General features: G+C 38.6%; 1 protein-coding gene across 1 annotated transcript; it reads right to left on the reverse strand.

Annotated features, from left to right (window-relative positions):
* Window positions 1-14,103: 14,103 nt before the first annotated feature.
* Window positions 14,104-16,238, reverse strand: LOC133803410 (probable WRKY transcription factor 17). The gene is made up of 3 exons (XM_062241447.1): window positions 15,353-16,238; window positions 14,680-14,805; window positions 14,104-14,545 (listed from the first exon to the last, which is right to left on the reverse strand). Exons 1-3 carry the CDS (start codon window positions 16,111-16,113, stop codon window positions 14,356-14,358), a joined length of 1,077 nt encoding a protein of 358 aa, XP_062097431.1. The 5' UTR covers window positions 16,114-16,238; the 3' UTR covers window positions 14,104-14,355.
* Window positions 16,239-17,287: the final 1,049 nt, after the last annotated feature.

Below are 17,287 nucleotides of genomic sequence, written 5' to 3' on the forward strand. Positions count from 1 at the left end.
CACCAGCATTTTTCAAACCGAAGGGAATTACTTTGTAACAGTAGATCCTTGTATTGGTCCAAAAGCTAGTGTGATCCTCATTAGGGGGATGCATACTGATCTGATTGTACCCGGAGTACGCATCCATGAATGACAGGATCTCATGCCCCGCAATGGCATTGACCAGTTGGTCGATTCTAGGGAGTGGAAAACAAACTTTAGGGCAGGCTTTATTAAGGTCTGTGAAATCCACGCATGTTCTCCACTTGCCATTCGGCTTTGGAACCAGTACGGGGTTAGAGACCCAGGAGGGATAAAACGCTACTCAGATGAATCCATTCTCCTTTAACTTCTCGACTTCTTCCTTTAGAGCTTTTGATCTGTCTTTGTCGAGCAGACTCCTTTTTTGTTACACTGGTGGAAAACTCTTACTATGTTCAGAACATGGCTAATGACCGCAGGGTCTATTCCAACCATGTCTTTATGCGACCAGGCAAGGACTTCCTGGTTCTTTCTTAAAAATTCCACCAGCCTTTGTTTCGTTGTTGTCTCTAAGTTTTTACCGACTTTCACAACCCTGGTCGGATCTGCGTCATCGAGTTGGACCTCTTCAAGGTCCTCGATGGGTCCTATCTCTTCATCAAAATCCCCAAAGCGAGGATCCAAATCCCTGTCCTCACTTTGGGCAACACCCTATTTGGTGACACAATCACCTGATTGGGTTTCCATATCACTGGTGGTATGCAACTCTTTCCCGGCAGCTTCCCTCAATACACCTTTCTTCGCTTTAGATATTGAGGCGTTGTAGCACTCCCTTGCTTCCTGCTGGTTTCCCAACACGCATCCTATCCCTGCATCGGTTGGGAATTTCATGGCAATGTGCCATATCGAGGTAACAGCTTGCAGGTCGACCAAAATTGGCTTTCCAATTACAGCATTATACGTTGAAGGACAATCAACTACTATGAAAGTAGTGAGTAATGTCTTGTTTGCAGGTGCAATTCCTGCTATAACTGGGAGCTTAATCGATCCTGTCAGGGCGAGCCCTTTGCCAGAAAAACCATATATGGTTTGGTTGCATGGCTCCAGATCCTTGACGTACAACTCCATCCTTTCCAGTGAAGACTTGTACAATATGTTGTCTGAGCTTCCTGTGTCAACCAACACCCTTTTAACCATCATGTTGGCAATTTGGAAGTTAACGACCAGCGGATCGAAGTGTGGGAATCGGACGTGCTAAGCATCGTCTTCAGAGAAGGTTATCAACTCCTCCTCTGTTTGAGATTTCTTTGGTGCTCGATCCTCCACACTCATCATCTCGATGTCCTGGTCGTGGCGTAAAGTTCGAGCGTATCGCTCCCTTGCTTTCCCACTATCCCCTGCAATGTGTGGGCTGCCACATATGGTGAGTAATGTTCCTGCCACAAGAGCTGGCTGTAAAGGTTGCGAGTGTTGGTGTACAGGCACCTACTCGTTGCCACCTAGAGCCTCTCGCTGAGAACCTCCTGCAGCTCGTATGTATCTCCTTAGGTGTCCCTGCCTGATCAGGAACTCGATCTCGTCCTTCAACTGGTTACACTCATTGGTATCATGTCCGTAGTCGTTGTGAAAAGGACAAAATTTTGTCGTATCTCTCTTGGAGATATCCTTCCTTATAGGTGCTGGTCGCTTATAAGGGACATTAGAGCTGGTCGCCTGGTAGACCTCTGCTCTACTTTCGACAAGGGTCGTATAGTTGGTGAATCTTGGCTCATATCTATTGCCTTTGGGGCGTTTATTTTCAGATGTTGATGGCTCATTGCCCGCCCTTTTTCCACCATTTCTGCCATTTCCATTCCTGTTGCCTTTACTGTTGCCATTGGGTTTATCCCACTTGTTGGCGACCTTGGCGGGATCTTCCTTCGGTCCCTTATCTTTCATGGGCAACTTCCCTTCGTTGGCAATCGTATCTTCGAGCTTGATGTATCAATCAGCTCAATCCAGGAATTCCTGGGTACTCCTTATCCCATTCTTTCTCAGGCTGCTCTAGAGGGGGGAGTGGTGTCTAACCCCGGCAGTTAGGGCCATCATCTTTCCCTCGTCGCCCACTGTTTTGGCTCCATCCGCTACTCGCATAAAGCGCTGGACATACTCCTTGAAGGGCTCTCCCTCCTTTTGGCGTATCTCAACCAGCTGGTTGGCCTCAGTGGGGTGTACGCGACCCGCGTAGAATTGTCCGTAAAATTCCTTCACAAACATACTAGCAGGAGGGAATTTAAAGAACCACTCCTGGGCGGTGTCAGATAGTGTGGCGGAGAAGATCCTGCAGCGGGCATCATCCGACACCTTCTGAATATCCATTTGTATCTCAAATTTGTAGACATGAGATACTGGGTCCCCGTACCCATCAAAGTTTGGCAGTACTAGCATTTTGAACTTGCTACGGGTTTTTGCCACAACAATTCTCTGCACAAATGGAGTGCCTCTCCTCCGGTGGTACTCTATGTGGGATGTTCGGCTCCCGACCAGCTACTGTACTGCCTGGTTCTGAGCATCAATTTGAGCCTGAACCGCATCTAGGATTGCTGGGGTGACTGTTGCTGGAGGAGCGTACTCATTGTGCCTCTCGCGCCTGTCGATGAGTACGTCTCTCAAGTCATCATCCCTGCGCCTTTGCTCGCTAACTTCTAGCTGATCAAAGACGTTATGCGGCCATCTCTAAATTGCGGCCGACTTTGGCGCGACCGACAGGTCACGCTGTTTCCTCCTCTGGCTGGAATTTCCCGAGCGTCAGGGGGAGGCCTACGCTGGTCGGTGGGTCCCCATGCATTATTATGTCGTGGGGGGCCCCTAGCCGCAGATCCTGACTCGCTATGCCTTCTATGAGCAGAAGGACGTTGCCCCCTGCTCGGTGGATTTTTCTCATCGTCCCTTGGGCTTCTAAGGCTACAAGGCGGCTGCCCAGCCCTATTCTGCCTCTGGCGCTGGCCATTGCCGCGACCAGCTTGAGAAGGTGGTTGTTGCTCAGGATCCCGAATTAGGACATCATCCTGAGCAACAGGTGGCTGCTCCGACCTTTGTGGGCTTGCTGGCTGGATCGGAGGACTCGGATTAGAGGCCCGTTACGGAGGTGCACTTGGTGGCTGATCCGGTTGAGAGGCCGGTGCAGCAAGCCCTCTGGCCAAGTGAATGGCTGCTTCAAGAGCGGCCATGGCATCTCTCTGCCGACAGTCCATTTCTACTTGCCGCTCATTTAGCTCCTGGCGCTGACGCTCAATCTCCCTTTGTTGCAGCGCCAAGGTCTCTGCCGCATTTTCCTGATTGGCCCTCAGACTGGCTAACTCGTCCTGCAATACGCCTAGTGTTGCCCTCAGCGTCTCGGAATCCATTTCCTCCTCTTCAAACTCCAAGTGTGGTTCATTTTCAGCCACATTTGGAGGAGGAGGTTGAGATGACGCAGCGCCAGCAGCCTGTCCAGCTCTATTAGATTTCTTCGCCATTTGATTTTCTTTAAGCTTTTTGACTAATCTCTCAATGAAAGCACCAAAATATTGACCCTCGATTTGGCCAACAACACGAAGTCAAAATAACAACAAAGAAACAAAAAGGAAATCAAGAATGAAATCAAATGGGAAGAAGTGATTACACAAATGATTTATAGTGGTTCAACCCCAACTGTGTGTAATAACCTACGTCCACTTAGTGTTCTTATTGAAGTTGAAGCCCAGTGCCATGATAAAAAAAACTAGGGTTTTTGAGTTTCACAAGCCTTAGGAGAATTACAACTTTCTGTGGATAATCACATAATGCTCTCTCTTTGAGTATTCAAGTTCAAGGTTCAAAAGTCCCTTCCTTGAGCCCTCCCATTCATATTTATAGGCTCAAGGGGGATACATGGGTTAATGGGCCTTCATTATCCTTAATCTCAGCATATCAAGGCAATAAAGAGAAAATATAATAAATATAGTTATTACAAGATTACATATCTTAAATGAATTAAACTGAAGCATGCGACTAGACTGGTCGCATCTAATCGCGAGATCTGATGAAGCAATAGACATCTGGTCGATAGGCGAACAACATCCCTTCACTTTAACGCTGCCACGTGCCAATCACGTGTAATCAATTCTTGCCACATCATCAGGAGCCATTTTTGGGTAAACACAACTATACATAAATCTACTACTTAGAACTAATAATTGTTTAGAATATAGATTTTCATAATTGTGCTCTTTAACATGCAACAATATACTATTTCATTTTGAGTTTACTTTGTGTGTTTTCTTGTGTTGTGTGGATCAGTGTCTGCTATTATTACATTGATCAAACACGTACAAGAGTTTAGCTCTCGGTCATGGCTTCCCCACATTTTCAAGATGGTGTGAAACCAAGTGTATTAGAAGTGTTCATGCTTAAATGCATGACTAATTAAAATGGAGTTTTTATATGACAAATCCAATCATCTTGATATATATATATATATATAAATCTGTGTTGTACATTGCCTCAACCAACATAAATTAGAAAACAACATCAAAACAATATTTTTTGGTACATATTTAGATAATTTATCAAAAATATATGTAATGAAATACATATTACCATAAATTAAAAATATCACTTATGATAAATATCATATACTGTATTACTAAAATACATTCTACAGTATCATATACTGATAAATAAATAATAATAATAATATCTCATCAAAAAATATATATATATTCTATATGACTTTCATATGTTATATAAATATATATATTCAACAAAATTTTGGATTCATATATGTACTAATTTTGTTCACCTTGAGCCTGAGGACTAGTTGACGAATGCCAATAAGTTGTTGATAATGCCCACAAGTCACTAAGAGTGTATCCAACCAACTCTCCTTTGTACCTTGGTCGTTGGAATAACTCGTGGAAAATGAGTCATGACTCGTGACGTTGCTATTTCTGGTTACTTTTGTTTTCGGTTTACGCGTTCGTTTTAATTTCACCGTTGACTCTAGATTAATAAGTTATGCCATTTAATAGTGTATTAAATAAAACTGGCTACTGTGTATGATAATATCTCTCTTCTTTTTTTTTTTTGGCCGAGTTAAGCTGACTATTGACTTTAATAAACATTGAAGAATATTTGTATTAAATGAACAAAAGAAAAATAAAAAAACATTAAAAACTCATGGCTAGTTATATATACCACAGTTGACCAATGACTTGATACTTATCTCTTCCAATTACATTTAAAAAAAAAAAAAAAACTCTGAATTCCCAATTACAAAGCAACTAATTTGCCCACTTACTCCAATATTATTCCCCAGCCCAAAAAGTCCAATACCACTAATTTAATAAGACCCTTTTCTTTCTTTCTGGTTATCAAGAATCCATCCTCGTCAAGTATTTGTTCCCACTAAACCAAATTAAAGAATAATTTAGGAAAAACAATCAAGGCAATAATAGAACCTCCTACTATCAAACAAAATAATTTACAAAACAAAGAAATAAATAAACCCACCAATAGGCATCTAAATCAGATGAATTTATAGTCAATTGAACACCGCACCGTTTTAGCATTATCGATTGTGAGATTTTTCTTTTTCTTTTTTTATAAATATATCTATAAGATCATCTTCAATCTTCAATCTACAATGGAGTGGAAAAAATGGTGCATGGTTATATTTAACACATTTTAACAAGAGTTATGATTTACTAAAATCATCTCTTATTTAAAGATATAAATATTGAACTATATTTGGTACAAAAAGTCAATATATTATATATTTAGTACAACTTTTGGTATTATACTCTAATACACAATTATAAAAATTGTTGTAAAATTAAATATTTCATTAATGCTAATTTGATATTTATTAAAAATATACAAAAATAATTATTTTTCTATATATTTTATTGTTGATAGTATAATATAATTGTTGACGCGGTTCTTCGGCAACAGATAATTAAGAAAAGAAGAGAAAGAGATTAGTACTAAAAGTAGAACCGTCACAGATAGGAAATCTTTGGGGAAAGAACTAGGTGACTCGAGACACGTTTTTAAGTGGTTCGAAGGTTAAAATCATTCTACTCCACTAGTCAATCTTATTGATATTCTCTGGGTAATTGGTTTACAAAGTATATAGTTCTTCAAAGACTATTTTTTTTTCCAACCCCTATCAACTCCCAGGGTCTCCATATTTATAGGAGAAGGCACCTGGAAGTTGGTAGGGAGGTCATCCCGTGACCTTACCATTTGTCATGTCAAGTCTGTGATATTCATGATTAATTCCTAAACCTGACACACAAGTGTGGTCTAATCAGTATGGAAGGAGATAATGGGCCGTACGGCCCAACCCGTCCGTGGGTGTCTGAATACGCACGTTCCTGCTGCGTGTCCGAGAAGTCAGGGGGATATCGGACACGTGATGGCAGGAATATGCACGTTTATCTTGCGTGTTGACTTCCCATAGGGTCGGAGCTTCCTGAGAAGCTCGCTACCGGAGCAGTTCATAACCCGAGTTTATCCGTCCGTGGCCGTCGGATGTTATTCCCAGCTCCTGGGGCAACAAGTGCGAGCTGGAAACAGGACCCCCTCGAGCTAGCAAGGGCCCGTCCTGGAAATAGAGCCTCCGGCCTGTGAGAGCCTCGGGCTCAACCATGTTTAGTCCGAGGCTCGTCCTGCTAAACAGCCCGTGGGAAAACCAGGGCGTACAATAATAATAATAAAATAATAAGATAAAAATATAGTATTTAATGCAAATAGATAATATTAATACTAAAATAATAAAAATGATATAAAAGTAAATAAAAAGATGTAGCATTTATGGTGATGCAAAATATGCACCATATTATATTATATGCCAAATTTGACATAATTTTTAGCACACTATTGAAGCATTTTTTTTGTTGTTGTAAAATTCGCTATATTTTAACAATGTATCACTAATTTGACATTCCATTAGAGAGATACTCTAAATTTGGCACAAGATATAACATATGTCAAATTTAACCCCACAATAAATGTTACTTTTTTATTTATCATATTGAAACTAATTTATTAGTTAACAATTAATAGCTAACCCTATTACTCTTTTTAATCACTTCTTTTACAATAAAAAAAATAAAATAATTTTTATGTCTCTTCTATATAATTTTTATATGTCTTCTATATAACTGACGTAAATTTTTTATTTTAACGGATTTTTTTATTTTTTTCTATTAACTTTAACGAAATATTCTTATATTTAACCGTAGATTGTAAACAAATTAAGCTTAAATAAATAAACAATTAAAAAATTAAAATATGATATTTTTGAGATATTTTACAATGATAATTATTTAAAAATAATAAAACCATACATTTTATAACTTAAATAAAATTTAATTAAGGGTAGGTAACCATTTGGTACCCTGTATTTTTGCAAAGTATCATTTTGGTATATTGTGTTTACAAATAATGCTCATTTGGTACCCTGCATTTTGAAATCGTATCTATTTGGTACCCTGTATTTTAAAATTGTACATATTTGATACCCTAAACTCAAATTTAATTAATAAAATTTTACCAATTTAATCAAACTACCCTCAATCATACAAGCTACAAATTATATATAACTACTAACAGTTTGGTTATATTGACAAAATTTTATCAATTAGGATACCAAATATCTATATTTTCAAAATACAAGGTACCATATGAGCATTATTGAAAACAGAGGGAACTAAAATGATACTTTGTGAAAACAAAGGATACCTAATGAGTAAATTTCCTTTAATTAAACTCAAACTTAAACTTCACTTATTATAATAATATCATATTAAACATATAATATAATCTACTATCAACTAGCAACAAACTTTTTTTTTTTTTTTTTTAAATAACAACACTTTAAAATCACATATAATATAATATTATATTAAACATATAATATATAATTTGTTATTATGACTCCTAAATTCAACATTGGAATAAACATAAACTTAAACATAAATAAATTAAAATAAAATATCTCAAAGATATTTTATAATAATTTAAATAATTAAATGATATTTATTTAAAAATAATAAAGCTATATTAATTTATGTGATAGTTTTTTTTATCGAGTCATTGCAATTCTTTTTCTTTATTAAATTTACTAAAAGTATTGAGATATTATTGAGATATTCTCTTAATGTTTTGTATATATGGATAACCGTGAGTTTATGAATTAGATTAGAATTACAGCTCTAGTTTCCTATTTTCTAGTTTCCTGTTTTCTATTCTTTTGTATATATATACGACAAAAATATATCAATAAGATCAAGTCATTCACTATTTCTTCATGGTATCAGAGAAACACGGCTAAGATACACGATCGGCAATGGCTGACGGTAACGATACCGATACCACTAAGCCTCCACCTCCACCTATCCCTTCGGTCAATGGGCAAAGAAACTCTTCCAATGATGCAGCCACCACGTCAAACACTGCTGCCTCTCTTCCTCGCCTAAGTGCAACACAATGGCAAACTATCGCTACTATGTTTGGTAATACTCATTCCTTTACCGACCGTTTACATGGTGAGTTTTCCAGGATTTCTTGGATTATTGATACTGGTGCTTCTAATCATGTGATGGGGGATGAATCTTGTTTGTTTAATGTTCATGGTATTGCCGCATGTCCCGTCGGACTCCCCGATGGCCAAAAATTAATTGCTACTAAAGAGGGAAGTGTGAGACTCTTGGAAGGATTATTTCTTAAAAATGTTCTTTATGTCCCTAAATTGCACTACAACTTAATTTCGGTTACACAACTCATTGATGACATGCACTGTTTTGTACAATTTGCTTCTAATATGTGTGTTATACATGACCGTCATTCGAGGAAGCTGATTGGAACGGGTGAATGGAGAGATGGACTTTACTACTTTCGGCCACCGTCTACAATGCAAGCTATCTCAGTGGATGGTTCTTGATCTTCGTTGGAACTTTGGCATCAACGTCTTGGACATCCTTCAGAGAAAGTAGTAAAGTCATTACCTTTCCTACGTAATTCTAGTGATAAATTAAATAAGGCATGTGATGTGTGTCCTCGTGCCAAACAAACTCGTGATTCTTTTTCTCTTAGTGACCATAAGGCCTCCCGAATTTTTGAATTAGTACATTGTGACTTATGGGGACCTTACAATACTGTTTCTTCATGTGGGGCTCGTTATTTTTTGACTATTGTGGATGATTTTTCCCGAGTTATATGGGTTTATTTATTGATTGATAAATTGGAGGTGTTTAAAATGTTTATGTCGTTTTTTGCTATGGTTGATCGACAATTTGGTCAAAAGGTTAAGATTGTTTGGAGTGATAATGGGACAGAATTTAATTGTTTGCAAGATTATTTTCTTTCAAATGAGATTTTCTTTCAAACCTCTTGTGTGGGGACTCCACAACAAAATGGTAGAGTAGAACGTAAGCATCGTCATATTTTAACAGTGGCAAGGGCCTTACGTTTTCAAAGTCATCTTCCTCTTTATTTTTGGGGTGAATGTGTCTTAGCAGCTTCCCATTTGATCAATCGAACACTATCAAGTGTTCTTCAGAATAAAACACCTTATGAAATTTTATTTCATACTTTGCCAATTTTTGATGAATTGCGAGTGTTTGGTTCCTTGTGTTATGTCCATAATCAACGAGCTAAGAATGATAAATTTGCAAGTCGCGGTCGAAAATGTATCTTTGTTGGGTATCCTTTTGGTAAGAAAGGGTGGAGACTTTTTGATCTAGAAAATAAAAGTTTTTTTGTTTCTAGGGATGTTAAGTTCTTTGAAAATCAATTTCCTTTTGCTGAAATGATCATTCTACTATTAGCTCTACATATAATTCTGGTAGCATGAGTTTAGGTGATGATGACTTTGATTTTAATCTTTTTGGTGATTCTGAACCATTGTCTAATGAACCTGAACCCACAAATGAATCCCCCCCACTACATGTCACCACCCAAATTCCAACAACTACCACTTTAGAGCCTACTCTCCCTTTTCCTGTAGCACAGTCTAGCCCGACTGCTGTACAGAGTCATGTTCAGTCCACAGGGGCTGCTCCGAATTCTATCAATGACACTCACATGGGACGTGGACTCCGTGAAAAGGTTCCATCCACTCGGCTTCGTGACTATGTTACTAATACTGTTATCACACAAAGTCCATCTACTATCTCTCTAAGTTCACCCGCGCCGTCAGCTCCCTCTGGTACGCCCTTTCCTATAACACATTATATTAACTGTGCAAAATTTTCTGCTAGCCATCGACAATTTCTTGCCGCTGTTACTGTAGGTTGTGAACCAAAATCATTTAAAGAAGCTATGACAGATGAAGGATGGCGTCATGCTATGCACACAAAAATTCGTGCTTTAGAGGATAATGATACTTGGACTATGGAAAAATTACCTCCTGGTAAACGTGCTCTTGGTAGTCAATGGGTCTATAAAATAAAGTACAACTCTGATGGCAGTGTTGAACGGCTTAAAGCTCGTTTGGTTGTTTTTGGTAATCATCAAATTGCCGGGATCGATTATAACGAGACTTTTGCACCTGTTGCAAAAATGGTCACCGTTCGTGCTTTCTTAGCCATTGCAGCATCTAAAAATTGGGAGCTGCATCAGATAGATGTGCATAATGCTTTTTTTCACGGGGATCTCAATGAAGAAGTCTATATGAAGCTTCCTCCTGGTTTTGGGTCTTCTCAACCTGATATGGTGTGTCGTCTTCGAAAGTCCTTATATGGCTTGAAACAGGCACCGAGGTGTAGGTTTTCCAAACTTGTCACTGCTTTAAAAGAGTATGGCTTTCTACAATCCTATGTTGATTATTCTCTCTTTACTTATACTAAGGGTGATACTCAAATCAATGTTTTGGTGTATGTTGATGATTTAATTATATCTGGGAATAATTCCGCTGTTTTGAAGATCTTTAAGAACTATTTGAGCACGTGTTTTCATATGAAGGATCTCGGGGTTCTTAAATATTTCCTCGGGATTGAGGTAGCTCGAAATCCTGATGGTATATTTCTTTGTCAACGAAAGTATTCTCTTGACATCATTTCTGAGACTGGTATTCTGGGTGCTAAGCCTGCATCTTTTCCCATTGAGCAAAACCATCGGCTTGCTCATGCTTCAGGAGATTCTTTGTCCAATCTGGAACCTTATCGTCGTTTGGTTGGTCGTTTGATTTACTTAACGGTTACTCGTCCTGATTTGGCATACTCTGTTCACGTTTTATCACAGTTCCTACAAGAACCAAGACAAGAACATTGGGAAGCTGCCTTGCGTGTTGTTTGCTATTTGAAAGGCTCTCATGGACAAGGAATCTTACTTCGTGCTGATAGCTCTCTTTCCTTGACTGGTTGGTGTGATTCTGATTGGGCAGCTTGTCCTCTTACTCGTCGCTCTCTCACGGGTTGTCTTGTGTTTCTTGGTCATTCCCCGATTTCTTGGAAAACCAAGAAACAACCTACTGTGGCACGTTCTTCGGCAGAGGCTGAATATCGCTCTATGGCTTCTCTTACTTGTGAATTGAAATGGTTGAAGGGTCTTCTCCTTAACTTGGGGATTCAACATACTGATGCTATTGGGCTATATTGTGATAGCCAGTCGGCTTTACATATTGCTCGGAATCCAGTCTTCCATGAACGAACAAAGCACATTGAAGCAGACTGTCACTTTGTTCGTGATGCTATCCAAGACGGCACTATTCTTCCTTCTTATGTTCCTACAACTGTTCAACTTGCGGACATCTTTACCAAGCCTTTGGGGACCCGTCAATTTCAGTTTTTGCTTTCCAAGTTGGGCATTTATGATCCTCATGCTCCAACTTGAGGGGGGTATTGAGATATTATTGAAATATTCTCTTAATGTTTTGTATATATGGATAACCGTGAGTTTATGAATTAGATTAGAATTACAGCTCTAGTTTCCTATTTTCTAGTTTCCTGTTTTCTATTCTTTTGTATATATATACGACTAAAATATATCAATAAGATCAAGCCATTCACTATTTCTTCAAAAAAACAATGAAATATAATTAGAAAATGAAAATAGTCCACACACTATGACTTAATCTATTCTTATTTTATTATATTATTAATTTTTTTAAAATATTATTGTAATTTATATATTTGTCATGTAATCAATGTCAATGTTGTATTTAGATATCATATATGTTCAAATTATTATAAATTATTGATATAAATATTTATATATAGTATACAATTATAATTTATTTTATTCTATATAAATATTTTTTATTTATTTATATGATATTGTTTATTTATTTAAAATTTATATCATAAGTAAAAAAATATAATAAAATTAAATAAATATATTTACAATTTTAAAACTAAGTGTTATCCCCAAAAATTGAAAATGATGATGTGGCAATAGAAATGACAAGTGGCAAGGAATGGTTGGGGTGATCTGGCTTAGAAGTGGCCCAGTACATCAATGAAGAGTTTTGACTGCTTGAGAGGTATCATGACCGACCGGGTAAGTTGCATCCGACCAGGAGTGACTTTGCTGTCCAGCACTGGCATGTCCGAGCCAAGTGCACCCGAGGAGCCCGATGCATGTCCGGTCGGACACCATGCGTCGGAGGAGAGACAAAGGTCTGGTCCGTATGCATATGTCCAGCATGCATGTTTCCGACCAGCACTTGCATGTCCTGCCACTTGCATATGTCCAGCATGCATGTGTCCGACCAGCACTTGCATGTCCTGCTACTTGAGTATGTCCAGCATGCATGTGTCCGACCAGCACTTGCATGTCCTGTTACTTGAGTATGTCCAGCATGCATGTGTCCGACCAGCACTTGCATGTCCTACCACTTGAGTATGTCCAGCATGCATGTGTCCGACCAGCACTTGACCAGAGTGCCATGTTAGACGAGAGACATGGCATGCTAGACCAGAGTGCCATGTTAGACGAGAGACATGGCATGCTAGAGCAGAGTGCCATGTTAGACGTGAGACATGGCATGCTAGACCAGAGTGCTACCTTAGGCCTCAGGAGATGCATGGCCAACCGCATGCATCCAAGTAGGCGTGTACTTGGGCCAGGGGTGTGCCTGGTCGGACGCATGTCCGAGGAGAGACAAAGGCCTGGTCCGTATGCATGTCCAGCATGCATGTGTCCGACCAGCACTTGCATATGTCCAGCATGCATGTGTCCAACCAGCACTTGCATATGTCCAGCATGCATGTGTCCGAACAGCACTTGCATATGTCCAGCATGTATGTGTCCAACCAACACTTGCATGAATGGTCAGTAGGGGTATGGCTAACCAGAAGATGATATTCATCAACCAGGTAGAGCAGACTACGTCAAGATTCCCAGAAACGGCTTCAACAAGAATCGGTCTGGGCATGCGCGGGAATCTCTCATTCTTCATACAAATTGGGGGTTCTGTTGCATTTTGAATATCTTTTGTAATTCTAGGGGATATCAGATGTATGATCCTAAGCCTATAAATATATGGCTTATGGGATTAGAAGGGGGTCTTCTTCTTCTTTTTAGACTTTTGGGAAATTTTGGGTCTGAGTTTTCTAGAGAGAGAAAGTGCTTGCATCTGAAAGAATTCTTGTATTCTTGTAATCTGTACTGAAGAAACTCAGTTGACTCAGTTCATCTGATCTTGAGTACAGATCTATAATTACAACTCTAAGTGGATTAGGCTATTACCAACATATTGGGGCTGAACCACTATAAAAATTGTGTGTTATTTACTTTATGTTGAAAATTTTCTGTATCGTTTAATTTCTCTTGAATGTTTCATCGTTTTTGACGTTCTCACGTCGTTGGCCAAAAACGCGGTCAACACTAAGCAAATATGTATTTCATATTATTTTTACCTATCTTCTAGGTTGAAGCACAATTATAAATATCGAGTCAAATATAATAAGGTTTATATTTTTTTAGACCCTGTATTTTACCTCATTATTTGTTTGGACCCTGTGTTTTGACAAATTATTTTATGGACCCTGTGTTTTGTAAAATGATTTAAATAAACCCATAAACCTGATTTTGATGAACAAAAAATTGAATATTACAACACTATTCTTAAGTAGAATGACTATTTTTATTCTGAGTTATTAGTTTGATGAATTATTTGTGATTTTAGTTCAAAAATTTTGATCAAAGTCGAATTTAGCAGTCTATTTGAACTATTTTAGAAAGCACATGGTCCAAAAAATAATTTTTTAAAATACATGATCCGAACAAGTAATGAGCCAAAATACGTAAACCCAATATAATATCTTATCTATCTTTTAATGCCAAAATTTATATCTAGCAGATTATGATCTAACTAATTTACATCCAACCCTCTCATCTACTTTTAAATATTTTAGAAAAGAAATATAAAATTAAAAATCTAGGTAATCACACGCGCGTAGGCTCGAATACCAAAGAGACCCCACCACCCATGGCCACCGTGGCGTCCGGCAAAGCGGGTTGCTGATGACGGTGCTCTCCCTCGTAGGTTACGGTAAGCATCGCTGGATCGTCGGGAGCCCTCTCCACGTGTTTCCTGGCCGGGCAACCCCTCATGGTGCTGCATTTGTAATAACCTCTGGGAAAGCAAAACGAGAACGTATTATAAACTAGGACTTAACTAAATCAAATTTCATCTATTATATGCATTAGTTCTTATGATAATTTGTAATAAGAAAAACTATATGAAAAAAAAAAGATAGGGATAGACACCTGGGATAAGGAGAGCCCTTGATGGGTTTTTGTCCGTACTTCCTCCATGAATACTCGTCTTGTGGAATATCAGCGACTTTGGTACTAATCGCCGGGACTCGAATTGTCTTCCTCACACGATTTTTCCTGAATTAAAAAAAATAAAGATTTATAAAAAAATATAATAATAAAAGTTATTAATTAGCCTCGAAAGTCATGCGCCACTAATGATAAAATAAGGAGAGGGCGTTTTCAAAACTTATAGGTCAAAACTACAGAAATTTAAAAAGTCTTCTCCACGCCGATGAAATGACATATCGGACCACTGAAACAGCTTCTTTTTCTTCCTAAATTAAAAATCACATAAAACACAATAACACCGCACTGGCATTGTCGCGCGTCCCAAGGCTATTAAATGAATTATTTGGAATCTAACCTAACTCGCTGACCAAAGACACCCACCACTCAGGGTTGACTTGGTTAGATTAACTCTAACACAATCGAGTTCATCGCCGAGTCAACTCGTATTGTATCTAGGCTATATATCCTCACTGAGTCAAATCGGATCGATCAACTGAATCCGTATTGCTCGGAAAAGAAAAACTACATCAACTACCGAAGGTGGCAAACTAACTTGCGCGATATATACTAAAATGCGTAGAGTTTGAAAATAGGATAAGGAATGTAAGGTTACCTTCTCTTGGAGCAGTGGCACTTTCCGGATCCGGATGCGTATCCCGATTTCTTACCCGAGACATCACCGGAGTGTTCGTGATCGTGGCACCTCTTATTAAACGGCGCCGTTGAGAGCGGCGGTTTACCAATGGAGACAGTCGGTGCGGGAGTCAAGAAGATCGACCCTTGCTTTCCGTTCGAGACGCTTCCGTCCCCGGTAATCGCCGACGACATGAACGACGAGCTTGACGAAACGCTGAAGCTATCCTTTGTGAACTCGACCTCCGCCGAGGCGACGGAGGCCTTGTGAACGTTCGAGCCAAGGATATTATTATTCGGTTTCGTAAAATCCAGAGTCATGCTCTGCTGCTGAGATTGTACGAAGCTCGCCGCCTGGACGGTTACCGGTGTCACGATCGGCGTGGGAGAAACGTAAGTCGTCTGAGAAGCGATAGGCGCTGGAGCTAAGGTCAGTGTGTGAGGTACCTGAGGTTGGTGAAGCGAGAGCGAACCAGAAGACGAAGGCGGCGAAGAAGAAGAAGATGAATGAACCGGCGCACGTCTGAACCGGGCGTGACCAGTCCGGTTCAGAAGAGAGATTACTTTCCTGAACTTAGAGACGGTGACATCCGTAAGGTCGGAGCAGTCCATTTGGGTTGTCTGTTGATTGTGAGAGAGACATCGGATTAGGTGTTCCATACTCTTCAAGCCCTGAGTCGCAGCTTCTTGAATCGTTTTCTGATCTTCCATTTTGGGGAACCTCATGAGCTCCACCGCCATTAGAGGTCTTTGAAGAAGAAAAGAGCAAAAGTTTAGTTAAACGATGAATCGGAGAGTGTTACTAATTCGAAAATTTCAGGCTGCCATAGACGAAGTGGGATGGATAAGAAGTAAGGACGGAAGGGGTTGAGATTATGATATATAATTACAAGGAGCGAAGAAGAATCACGCACTTGAGAAAGGAACCGGCTGACCGGGTAAAAGGCTCTGTGAGAGTCAAAGTAGTTACTTGATCCAACGGTTGGGATTGGGAGTTTGAAGTTTTCGTATTGTGAGTGAATAAAATAAAACAATTCACAGGTTGGTCTTTGCTTTTGAAAGTAGTGAGGAGTAGTGGTCCAACTCTTGAAAATTGAAAATCTCAAGTCTTTGTAATGAGTATCATCAAGTAATTCTTCTTTTGAAATCTTTAAATAAAATTAACATTAAAATTATGATGAAGAAAATTCAAAGATAATTGACAAACTTACAAAATCAAAGTAAATGTATGTGTTCAAACTTAGTTTAGGTTTCGTTACTTTTGTCTTTTTAATAAAAAAAAATTATCTTATTGGTGGTGGTCAGGTTTATAACTTTCTTTTTCTCAATTCATTCAAAATTACTTTAGAGTGACATTATGTTTTAAGGATAATGGATTAGGTAGTTTCAATTATGATTACTAGGTGGGGTGACCAATTCTTTCAATATTTTCAACAAGGTTGAAAGTAACATGAATACCAGCATATAAAATAAAATAAAAATGTAAAACCCCCTAGTTTATATGTACTCAGAATTTTCATGATTTGAATTGACTTTTAATAAAAACAAATTTAAAGCTATTGTTGAATGACTTTTTTGTCATCTACCAAATTAAGAGAATAGATTAAGAAAGAATAATCAGAACACCATATTTTATGTAGTTTAAGTAATTAATTAATTCTAATCCACGAGTCACTTGTATTTAGAAAAAATAATTTGTAAATCTCAAGTTTTCTTGATATTTAAACAGCGCATGGGCTCACTCTGAAAGTTGGAATTCTTTTACATGGTGTATCCTAGTCCTATTTATAGGCGGCTAGAAAGATTTTCTTAGGTTTGTTATAACATAAATAAGGATATCAAGTATTTAATAAGTTGGTGGGTTCCAACATATCGTAAGTGGGCCCAATACGAGGAAACTCAACCCACTACTTTA

This window comes from Humulus lupulus, chromosome X (assembly GCF_963169125.1).
Source record: "Humulus lupulus chromosome X, drHumLupu1.1, whole genome shotgun sequence".
Classification (NCBI taxonomy): domain Eukaryota; kingdom Viridiplantae; phylum Streptophyta; class Magnoliopsida; order Rosales; family Cannabaceae; genus Humulus; species Humulus lupulus.

Coding starts and splice junctions, on each gene's coding strand:
- LOC133803410 (XM_062241447.1), bottom strand. CDS start 16,113: ATGGCGGTGGAGCTCATGAGGTTCCCCAAAATGGAAGATCAGAAAACG. Junction 14,806..15,352: donor TGCCACTGCTCCAAGAGAAG/GTAACCTTACAT, acceptor TTTTTAATTCAG/GAAAAATCGTGTGAGGAAGA. Junction 14,546..14,679: donor AAGGGCTCTCCTTATCCCAG/GTGTCTATCCCT, acceptor TTGCTTTCCCAG/AGGTTATTACAAATGCAGCA.